General features: G+C 38.1%; 1 protein-coding gene across 3 annotated transcripts in view; it reads left to right on the top strand.

The window, feature by feature from the left end:
- SLC25A26 (solute carrier family 25 member 26) overlaps nt 1-12,068 on the top strand; it is a 125,783-nt gene that overhangs the window by 20,750 nt on the left and 92,965 nt on the right. For 2 of the 3 annotated variants that reach the window (XM_084902691.1, XM_084902689.1), the window contains exons 4-5: nt 10,760-10,864; nt 11,895-11,942. The exons of the other annotated variant lie outside the window; for it this stretch is intronic. In XM_084902691.1, the coding sequence (XP_084758817.1) occupies nt 10,760-10,864; nt 11,895-11,942 (153 nt within the window). The remainder of the gene's footprint in view (nt 1-10,759; nt 10,865-11,894; nt 11,943-12,068) is intronic. 3 annotated transcript variants of the gene reach the window in all.

Genomic DNA, 12,068 nt, shown 5'->3' with positions numbered 1-12,068 from the left:
TCTAAAGCAGCTTTTCACCCTGAAACCTAAGTTTCTGTTGACCTTATTATAGTTTTACCTGTGTAATCATTAAGAATTGGCTGATATTAAACCTTGAATGTTTAAGTTCATTAGATGTGTATACTAGTAAATAGGATATACCTTTCCTGAAAAACAGTTCTGGAGATGATAATCAAAGATTTCATTTTCATCCTTGCTTTCTAAGCCAAGTAGCTCTCTGACCTTCAGTAACTTCTACAATCTCAGATTGATTTATATATAAAATGCTGACATAATTAGCTTCTCATACCAAAGGGATATGTATAGGTTGCTAAGTTTCATAAAGAAAAAGCTTAATTCAGGTAATTTTTTTGAACTAGATTGAAAGTTGGGAAAAAGATGATAATGCTAATATACAGTACTGCAGTGATGCCTAGGACCTTTGATGCATGTCAAGAGCAAGAGGCAGGAAACAAGGCTGCAGGGCGCCGGTGGCTGATGTGCGAGGAACAGACTGTAGTTATAGCCGTGAAAGAACCCGAAGTTTACCTACACGTGTCTCTTGCTCCTTTCCTCCCTCTATGCCTTCCCTCACTTTCTGAATGTGAGTCTGAAGTTCGCTGTAACATTTTCTCTTTCAAACACTTAGTCTTATGACATAGTTTTGCATTTTGGTGTTTAATAAATACTAAAGAAGTTGTTCAGATCTCTAAATAAAATATCAGAGAAGTTTTTACTTATATCAAAGAAAGAAAAATCTTGATAGCAGATTCATTATTCTGATAAATTTTTAATCTAAAGTTCATCAAATTTTTGGTATGCTTAAATCTAATGAAACCAGCATTGCATTTTAGTGTTGATAAAAGATGGGCACACGCATTTTCTTTTTAGAAAACCTTAGTTTTCTTTTCCTTTGATAGAACTTTAACATTCTTGGGCTTAATGAAATGCCACCATTCCATGTGATGAGGTTCATACCGGACCCCAGATTGATGAGGAAGGAGTGCTCTAAAGAAAGGCCTGACCAGGAGCATGTGGATGGCATGACCTGCATTTCCTTTCACTGCATCACATACTGTACCCTGTTTTGTTCTTGTGCAGTGAAACACTCGCTTGTAGCTCAAATTCAAATCTAAGAAAGATCAGAGTTAATAGAAAAGCAAATGGAAGGCCTCGGAGTTCCTAGCGGAAACAGACGAGGCACTGCTGGGCGGCCTCCTCTCACACCACAGCTGCCACGCCACGAAGCCAGCCGTGCTGGGTGCTTTGCACCCCTGGTAGTCGTAAGATTGCTTTTCATCTGAGAACCATTTCAGAGTTTCCCCTCTGCTTCTATACTTTTAAGAAATAAAGCCAATAATGCATGAAGTTCCATAAATATTTATGCCCACTCACAAAAGTAGACAGTTCCTATTTTCTTGACATATTGGGGTCATTTTTCACTCTTGACCTCTTGAATTGAAAAGTACAAGGAGTTAGTGTACCCTTTTTTTCTTCTTTTTATTTATTTCATTTCTTTAATGAGTTTTAGAAGCTGGGCGCTTTCTGTTAGGTTCATGTAAGACTCACAGCACTTTATTTTCTACTTTGATTTTGTAAGGATGGGTTTAAAAGTTCACTGGTATCAAAAGTAACATAGTTTATACTCAAGTTTAGGCTTGAGTGGTTAGCTGTTAGTGTGTGTGTGTGTGTGTGTGTGTGTGTGTGCATCCACATTCTATTGTCATTGAATTAAAAATAAATGTTATTTTGTCGAGGCAAACAAGTAGGATTGTATATAAAAGCATATTTTAAAGTGGACCTTTTATTTTGTTTTCTTGCCCACTTAGACTCTTTGGACCATAGCAGATATTTTTGCCCTTTGAAATTATGTTGAAAAAACTTAGAAAGTAGTAATACATGTTTATTGTAGAGAATTTAGAACGTGCAGGTAGGCAGAAAAGATGAAGAGGCATCACCTCTATCCCACTCTATTTTTCCTAGTCTTTGTATAACTGTATACACAGGCCATCTATTCAGCACAAAGAAAAAATATATCTTAAATATTCCGGAGTATTGTAAGGTCTTCTCTGTGGAAATGATTGATTTTTGGTGTTATTCTTCCACTTGGGTAGTTTCCTTTGCTTTCTACATAAAATAATACAAAAATAATGGATATAGTTTTATTTGTCAGTTATACCTAAATAAAGCCAGGGGGAAATACAGTAGCGAGGTCCACCACCACTACCCACTTGGTGGGTTAGTACTGTTGATGCCTATTTTCTTCTTGCCCTCATGTTTGAGATTTAGTAGAAGATAAAATATATCCCTTTGCACTCCGAACCATTCTGGACATTGGCTACCAGCTACTCTCGACGCTACTTTGCGGCGGAAACGTGCATTTACAGACCCTCGTATTATTTAGTATAATTTTGGAACCAAGTAACGTATTATAATGATATTGGACTTATATGAATTGGGTGACATCGAGGAATGTATATTTGCAAAAAAACCAATATTTTATTGTTTATAATTTTGTACAGTATGATAAGTTTCTAATTGTTATTACTAACTGACAAGATGATATTTACCAAAATAGCTTTCACCAAACAATTTATTCACTAAGAAAAGAATCACTTTTCCGATTTTCTCACTCGTTAGATCTATGTGCACTGCTCGAAGCTTCAAACCAAAATGAGCTCAGCTTTGAAAATCTTTTCCTCCAGATGTAGACTTGTTTATTTTTACTTATATATCTCACTATACAGTGCGCGCTATGTTCGAAAACCGACCTTTCTTCTACAAACTCCCCTTATGCTTTTTTCAAGTGGCGTCGTGAAGTGCTCAGACCGTCGTGAGCACGCATCTCACGTTCTCGTCCGACACAAAACCCGCTGACATTTCTTGTATATATCTTAGTAATTTTACGATATTTTGATTTAATTTCTTGTGCCATTTCAAGATAAAACTTCAGGGAAACATGCATGTCTCAAAAAGTTGTGTTGAAATAACTCAATTCCCCGTAATCACTAATAAACTGCAATGTCCCCTGAGAGGGGACATCCGAGTGATATGCTAGAATTCCGATGTCCCCTGAGACGAGACAGCGGAGTGCAAAGAGATATATGAAAAACTGTGATAAAAGTTAATAGGTAAAAAATGTCAGGTAAGGTAGTTTATTTTGGGAAATAAGAATAAAGAGGAAATTGGAGAATAAAGAAGGAATCTTTTGAACTTAAGAAAAGTTATGATATGGGAAGAAGTTAAGAATTATAGAAATCAAGACTTAAAAGCATACCATAAAGATTTCTGGATCAAGTCAAGTAAGAAAAATTAAACCCAGAAAGGCAAAGGAAATGCTTAAGCGTCCACTTCCAGAGCTGGGGCCACAATCTAGGTCTGCGGATGCTCAACCAGACCACCGCTCAACCCTCCTGCAGGTGATTCCTGAAGGAGAGGTCCGGGTTAGATGCAGGACATGGCACCTTTGGCTGAGGGCCAGCCTGGGCAAAGGGAGATAGTCCAGCAGTGTAGTCCAGCCAGGGACCCCCTGACTGCCTTTTCTCATCGCTTCTCAGGTCTTCATATATTATTCCATCTCTTTCCGAGATTGTTAACTTCTGCCTTGCTGTTGTCACTCACTTTCCCCCTCCTGTGTGCAGGTATTTAGCACTTTAAAACAGACCAAGAACTGCCTTTGACTATGAACCAATCCTTTACTTCCTGTTGTAGTCTATCTTGAAGTTCTCTGCAGTGGGTCTCCTGCCCCAACCTTCCATTGAAACAATTCCAGCGAATTCTGTTAACCCTCATGTGCTAGCATGCTTGGGACTCTCGATCCGTCATTCTGCTAATCTCCATTTGATATTCTGTCACCCTTGAATATCAGATACAGTTCTTGGTTGCTTGCAGTTGGAATCGATTTTGGGTAACTATGGAAAAGAGATTTTCTTTGCAGGAAGGCTGACAGATACTGTAAAATTGCTTTCCCTTCTCACTTGCCAACAGAATGGTGATTTGGATTTGTTGGCAGTCGATAGATATACATGTTCTCAGCGGTCCTAATGGGGCGGCCATGTCACACATGCAAGTGGACACTTCTTGGGGCACCAAAGAAGAAAAGGAGGAGACCTGTTCTTCTTGCCCAGTGTGTGACAAGTGTGTGTGAGAGGTGCCATCACCTCTCACTGGCGTATCATGAAGGAGGGTGTTAAAGTTAGTCAGGTGTAAGTATGGACCAACCAGAGCCTGTGTCACCTTGAATGCTGGAGCAGGGTCTTAGAGTGCCTGGTGTTACTCCTCAGATGTTGTGTGGTGGGGATCTGGGGTTCTGGGTTTGCGTGGAGCTGAGATGGAAGGTTGGGGTAAGCCGCTTATGAGTAGTCTTGCCTCTACCAACTTGTGCATTATTACTTCAGTGAAGCAAAGACACTATCAGTTGGTTCATTCCTTTGTCAGACATGCCTGTCATGTGAACACCAGGATGTTGTACAGTAGGTGTCGGGTTCAACATGAGTAAATTTGCTTCTTGCTGTCCAGGGGCCTGCAGATAGATGTGCTTGGGACAGTGTGGCAGGAGCTGGGAGGTCTGTACAGAACAAGAGAGGGAAGGTTTGGGTTGATAAAACAATGCATGTCCACTAAGGGTTCCCAGTGTTTTAGGCTAAAAGAAACACAAACCTTTTGACATTTTGCACTAAGCCTGTACATTATACTTTCTTATATTACTAGTGACCTGGTGCACGGATGTGTGCACGTTGAAAGGAAATTAATTAGAAGGTGGCTGGCAGGGTGGGACTGGGCAAGACAGCTTGGACATGCCCTGGAGCCAAGCGGTCCCTCCCTGGCCGGCCGCTACAGCACCTGGGGTCGTGCTGTAACTCGAAAGGTGTCTGCTCAGTGAATGGAGTCTTTCTGGCAGGTGGGGTCCTTCACCCTGGCCTATGGGGATCAGGCTGAAACTGGCTCTCTGACATCCCCCAAGAGCTCCTGGAGTACGACAGGGCACTCTGCAAAGTTGCTATGTGGAATGCAAATGCAAGTGTGCAGTAACCAGATTCGGGACAGACAGTATCCCAGCAACAACATAATCCATGGCCAAAGTTGGAATTGCCTCGAGGAATCGGGCTCCCTTCTCTCTGGTTTTGGGTTGCATCACCCGAGAACCATTACTGCTAAGTCACTGCAGCTTGGCAGCTCCCACATTGAACGTCTGCCCCCTGGTGGTCAGTGCACATCATAGTGACTGGTCAGATAAAGGGAGGGACACTTAGCATATATATATATAAAATTTTTTTTATATCTCAATTTTCTAACTTTATTTTTTTATTAAATTATTATCTGTGTACATATCTTACCATTCCCTCCACCCCCCAATTCATACCCTCCCTTCCCAGAGTTTTGTGTCCATTGGTTGTACTTATATGCATGTATACAAGTCCTTCGGTTGATCTCTTATCTCCCCCAGATCTCCCTCCCCTCCCCATTGTAATTTGACAGTCTGCTTGTTGCTTTACTGTCTCTATATCTATCTTTTGGTTCATCAGTTTATAATGTTCTTTATTATCCATAAATGAGTGAGGTCATGTGGTGTTTCTCTTTCATTGACTGGCTTATTTCACTCAGCATGATGTTCTCCAATTCATGAGAATTCCTTCTTTTTTATGGCAGTATAGTATTCCATTGTGTAGATGTACCATAATTTTTTGATCCAATCATTTGTTGATGGGCACCTAGGTTGTTTCCAAATTCTAGCTATTGTAGATTGTGCTGCTATGAACATAGGGGTGCATATATCCTTTCTGATTGGTGTTTCTAGTTTCTTAGGATATATTCCTAGGAGTGGGATTACTGGGTCAAATGGGAGTTCCATTTTCAGTTTTTTGAGGAAACTCCATACTGTTCTCCACAGTGGTTGCACCAGTCTGCGTTCCCACCAGCAGTGCACGAGGGTTCCTTTTTCTCCGCAACCTTGCCAACACTTGTTTGTTGATTTGTTGATGTTGGCCATTCTGACAGGTGTAAGATGGTACCGCATTGTTGTTTTGATTTGCATCTCTCGGATAATTAGTGACTTTAAGCATGTTTTCATGTGCCTTTTGTCCTTCCATCTGTCTTCTTTTGAAAATATTCTATTTAGTTCCATTGCGCATTTTTTTATTGGATCATTCATCTTCCTTTTATTTAGTTCTATAAGCTGTCTGTAGATGTTGGAGAATAAACCTTTATCAGTGGTAACATTTGCAAATATGTTCTCCCACACAGTGGGCTATCTTGTTGTTTTGTTGATGGTTTCTTTAGCTGTAAAAAAGCTTTTTATTTTGATGTAGTCCCATTTGTTTATTTTCTCTTTAGCTTCCATTGCCCTAGGGGCAGTATCAGTGAAGAAGTTCTTTTGGCATACATATGTCTGAGATTTTGCTGCCTGTGGATGCCTCTAGTATTTTTATGGTTTCCCGTCTTATGTTTAAGTCCTGTATCCATTTTGAGTTTATTTTTGTGTATGGTGTAAGTTGATGATCAAGTTTCATTTTTTTTTCATGTATCTGTCCAATTTTCCCAACACCATTTATTGAAGAAACTGTCTTGACTCCATTGTATGTTCGTGCCTCCTTTGTCAAATATTAACTGAGCATAGTGATTTGGGTTGATATCTGGGTTCTCAATTCTATTCCATTGATCTATATGTCTGTTCTTGTGCCAGTACCAGGCTGTTTTGAGAACAGTGGCTTTGTAATACAGCTTGAAATCTGGTATTGAGATCCCTCCTACTTTACCCTTCTTTCTCAGGATTGCTGTGGCTATTCGGGGTCTTTTGTTTTTCCAAATGAACTTTTGGAGAGTTTTTTTCTAGGTCAGTGAAATATCTCATTGGTATTTTAATGGGGAGTGCATTGAACCTATAAATTGCTTTGGGAAGTATGGACATTTTGATGATGTTGATTCTACTAATCCATGAACATGGTATGTTCTTCCATCTGTTTATATCTTCCTCTATCTCTTTTTTCAGTGTCGTGTAGTTTTCCGCATATACGTTCTTTACTTGCATAGTTAAGTTTATTCCTAGGTATCTTAATTTTTTTGGTGCGATGGTAAATGGAATTGCTTTTTGAGTCTCTGTTTCTGTAGTTTCACTGTTGGTGTATAGAAATGCCATGGATTTCTTGGCGTTAATTTTGTATCCTGCTACATTGCCAAATTCATTTATTAAGTCAGTTAGTTTTTTAATGGAGTCTTTTGGTTTTTTTATGTACAATATCATGTCATCTGCAAATAAGGATAATTTTACTTCTTCTTTTCCAATTTGAATGTCTTTAATTTCCTCTTCTTGTCTAATTGCAATTGCTAGTACTTCCAGTACTATGTCAAACAGGAGTGGTGAGAGTGGGCATCCCTGTCTTGTTCCTGTTCTTAGAGGGAATGGTTTTAGTTTTTGCCCATTGAGTAGGATGTTGGCTGTGGGTTTATCATATATAGCTTTTATTATGTTGAGGTATGATCCTTGTACTCCCACCATGTTGAGAGTTTTTATCAGGAAAGGGTGTTGGATTTTATCAAATGCTTTTTCTGTATCAATTGATATGACTATATGATTTTTATCTTTCAATTTGTTTATGTGATGTATCACGTTTATTGATTTGCGGCTATTATACCATCCTTGCATTCCTGGAATAAATCCTACTTGGTCATGGTGTATGATCTTTGTGATGTTCTGCTGGAGCCGATTTGCTAGAATTTTGTTGAGGATTTTGGCATCTATGTTCATGAGGGATATTGGCCTGTAATTCTCTTTCATTGAGTTGTTTTTATTTGGTTTTGGTATTAGGGTGATGCTGGCTTCATAGAAGGAGTTTGGAAGTGTTCCTTCCTCTTGAATTTTTTGGAATAGTCTGAAGAGGATAGGTTTTCGTTCTTCCTTGAATATTTGGTAAAACTCTCCTGTGAAGCAATCTGGCCCTGGGCTTTTGTTTGCTGGAAGCTTTTTGATGCCTGTTTCAATTTCTTCCCAAGTCACTGGACTATTGAGCTTTTTAGATTCTTCCTGATTGAGTTTTGGAAGGTTATATTTTTCTAGGAATATGTCCATTTCCTCCAGGTTGTTCAGTTTGTTGGAATAGAGTTGTTTGTAGTATTTTGTAACAATCCTTTGTATTTCGGCAGGGTCTGTTGTTATTTCACCTCTTTCATTTCTGATTTTGTTTATTTGAGTCCTCTCTGTTTCTTGGTTAGCTTGGATAGAGGTTCATCAATCTTGTTTATCCTTTCAAAGAACCAGCTCTTGGTTTTGTTGATCTTATGTATTGTTTCTTTGGTCTTTATGTCGTTTATCTCTGCTCTGATTTTTATTATTTCCTTCCTTCTGCTTACACTGGGCTTTTCTTGTTGCTCTTTTTCTAACTCTTTGAGTTGTAGAGTTAGAAAATTTGTTACCATTTTTTCTTGTTTTTTGCAATAGGCTTGTAGAGAAATGAACTTCCCTCTCAAAACTGCTTTTGCTGTATCCCATAGATTTTGGATTGTTGTGTTTTCATTGTCATATGTTTCCAGGATGTTTTTAATTTCTTCCTTGATTTCTCTGGTAACCAGTCCTTGTTTAATAGCATGCTGTTTAGTCTCCATGTGTTTGATTTCTTTGGATTATTTTTATTGTAGTTAATTTCTAGTTTTATGCCACTATGATCTGAGAAGATGCTTGATATGATTTCTATCTTCTTGAATTTGAAGAGACTTTGCCTATGTCCCAACATGTAGTCTATCTTTGAAAATGACCCATGTGCACTTGAGAAGAATGTATATTCTGTGGCTTTGGGGTGGAATGTTCTGAAGGTGTCGATTAATTCCAACTGGTCTAGTGAGTCATTTAGGATTGATATTTCTTTGCTGATTTTTTTTGTTTAGATTATTTGTCCAAAGGTGACAGTGGGGTATTAAAATCTCCTACTATGATTGTATTGCTATTAATCTCTCTCTTAATGTCCTCCAGCAGTTTCTTTTAATGTATTTGGGTGCTCCCATATTGGGTGCATATATATTTACCAGGGTTATTTCTTCTTGTTGGATTGCTCCCTTTAATATTATGAAGTGGCCTTCATTATCTCTTGTTATGTCCTTCACTCTGAGATCTAATTGTCAGATATAAATATTGCTACCCCACCTTTTTTTAAATTTCCATTCGCCTGGGAAACCTTTTTCCATCCTTCACCCTCAGTCTGTGTGCATCTTTTTTCTGAAGTGGGTTTCTTATAGACAACAGATATATGGGTCTTGTTTTCTTATCCAATCTGTTACCCTTTTTCTTTTGATTGGAGCATTTAATCCATTTACATTTAAAGGTATTATTGATAGGTACTCATTTGACACCATTTTTGTCCTATACCCCTGTGTTTCTTCTTTGCTTCCTATTTCTGTATTTTTACAGTAGACCCTTTAGCATTTCTTAAATTGCTGGTTTGGTGGAGATAAATTCCTTTTGTCTTTTTTTGTCTGTGAACCTCCTGATTACATCTTCAGTTTTGATTGATAGCCTTGCTGGGTACAGTATTCTTGGATTCAGACCCTTCCTTTACATGAATTTGTATATTTCATCCCATTCCCTTCTGGCCTGATGAGTTTCTGTTGAGAAATCAGTTGCTAGTCTGATGGGGGTTCTTTTATATGTAACTTTCTGTCTCTCTCTGGTTGCTTTTAAGATTCTTACTTTGTCGTTGGTGTTTGCCAATTTAATTATAATGTGCCTTGGCATCAGTCTTCTGGGATTCATTTTGCTTGGGACCCTGCGAGCATCTTGGATTTGTGTGGGTTTTTTCTTCTCTATCTCAGGAAAGTTTTCTGTCATTATTTCTTGAAATACATTTTCCATGTCTTCCTCAGTTTCCTTTCCTTCTGGAACCCCTACTATTCTAATATTGTTTTGTTTTGTATTGTCCCAAAGTCCCCTAAGGCTCTCCTCCTGCTTTTTAATTTTTTTTTTTTTTCCAGAAGCTGCTCCAATTGGGTATTTTTTTCCATCTTGTCTTCTAGCTCACTGATGCGGTCCTCTGCTTCTTCTAGTCTACTCTTGATGCTTTCTATTGAGTTCTTCATAACAGCTATGTCATTTTTCATTTCTTGTTGGTTCATCTTCATTTCCTCTTGGTTCTTCTTCAATTCCTCTTGGTTCTTCTTCAATTCCTCTTGGTTCTTCTTCATTTTCTCTTGTTTCTTATTCATATCATCAAATTTCACTTCCATTCTTGTTAGCCATCCTATGATCATTACTCTGAATTCTTGCTCTGGTAGGTTACTTGCCTGTAACTTGTTTACTTCCTTTTCTGGTGATGCCTGCTTTTCTTTCACGTGCGGGCTATTTCTTTGTCTCCCCATGGTCTCTCTTTTCAGGATGTCTGGTTATGTGGTTTTCCTTCTCCTTCACGATGCCCACCATCCAGTCAGGAATGACTATACAAATTAACCCAACAAAGATGGATGATTAATTTGCATATGCAGGCACAAAGTAGCCAATGGCAGGGTGATGATGCAGGCTTTCTGCACTGCCCTTGCAGCTCCAGGCCCCTGGGCAGTGTTGGGAAGGCGGAAAGCAGCTCCTGGCCGGAGGGAAGGCATTGTTGGCCCATATATATATATATATATATATATATATATATATATATATATGTGTGTGTGTGTGTGTGTGTGTGTGTGTGTGTGTGTGTATACATATATACACACACACACATATATAAATAATTTTTGGATAAGAAAAAATTTCAATTTTTGTTCCAATTACTTCATTTTTAGATGTACTTATATTTATCTATTTTAGGTGGCCTGCCTTATTCGAGTTCCTTCTGAAGTAGTTAAGCAGAGGGCACAGGTTTCTGCTTCTTCAAGAACTTTTCAGATTTTCTCTAACATCTTATATCAAGAGGTGAGATATGTTTTTAAGTTCTTTTTTTTTTTTTCTTTATTGAGAGAGATTTTATAGCAGCTAGTATGAGCACTGTGAGGCTTTTATCAGGAGTCTAGAAGTGACCTTACAGCTGAATTTAATGTCCAATTGCAGTAACTTTCTGTGCTAAGATTATAGTTTTCTTTTCTGTATTTGTTTTCGGATTTTTTTTTTTTTTAAATTCTAAACAAACACATATTGAGTGCCTCTACTGTATGAGTCCTACATTGTAATCTTCCATATTTCTTTTGGAATCAGACATGTAATAAATAGTAAATATGTAGACATCATTACAGAATCTGAGGGCTTATGGAAGAGAAGTGTAGTTATGGACTGTCACCAACATCATAGTGTTTATATCAACTGTAATCCCCTTTTACTGGTTAGTGTTAAGCTGTGGATCAGGAGTCATCCTATTGTCCATGGGACTAGGAGCAGTTGTATTGCTTTCCTTCATAGTTTCTACAGAAGCCTTTAAAACGTTAACTTAAAAATTTGTTTTTTACCCAAGTCAATTACATGGAAATTTCAATGAGTCTAGGTTGTAGAAAAGTTATTCATAATAGTCCCTGTGTCTCCTCGAGGAGATGCGAGTGTTTAATTTTATGAGTGAGATCAACCCAGTAGAGGGTTCCTGAAGAATCATGTGGACGTGAAATAGATACGCGAAGGCTTGTCCAGAGGTTATTAATGAACTGATGTCTTCTGATTGAAACCATGAAAAGATAATCAACATTTTATGTGCATTTGCTTTTGGGAATCTATTTAAAGCTCAAGTATTCTCAACAGAAGAAATACTGAGAGCAACTAAAGCTAAATTAATATGCTGTCAGTTTTCTTAGTGGAGATATTTCAATTTTAAAGGAGTGGAGCAGTTAGAACCTTTAACTTCTTGCAGAACTGTGGTCATTGTGGACGTTTTAAAACTCAAACTTTAGGAAAGGTTACTGTGCTTTATTCAGAATGTGATCCTAAAATCTCTACCATCCCATCTTTCCTTTTGTTTCAGGGCATCCCTGGATTGTATCGAGGCTACAAAAGCACAGTTTTAAGAGAGGTAACTAACTTAATTTCCAGTATTGAAGTACAAAAAAACAATATGCTTTGTTCTGTGACTTTACTTGAAGAAACTGGTTTAAAAAGTTAAAAAGGGAAATTGAGATCTCTTATTTTTTACTTTTTA

This window comes from Pipistrellus hanaki (genome assembly GCF_964339955.1).
Source record: "Pipistrellus hanaki genome assembly, chromosome: 13".
Lineage (NCBI taxonomy): Eukaryota > Metazoa > Chordata > Mammalia > Chiroptera > Vespertilionidae > Pipistrellus > Pipistrellus hanaki.
The sequence above is the reverse complement of the archived record's forward strand: the minus strand, read 5'-3'. Positions and strand labels throughout refer to the sequence as shown.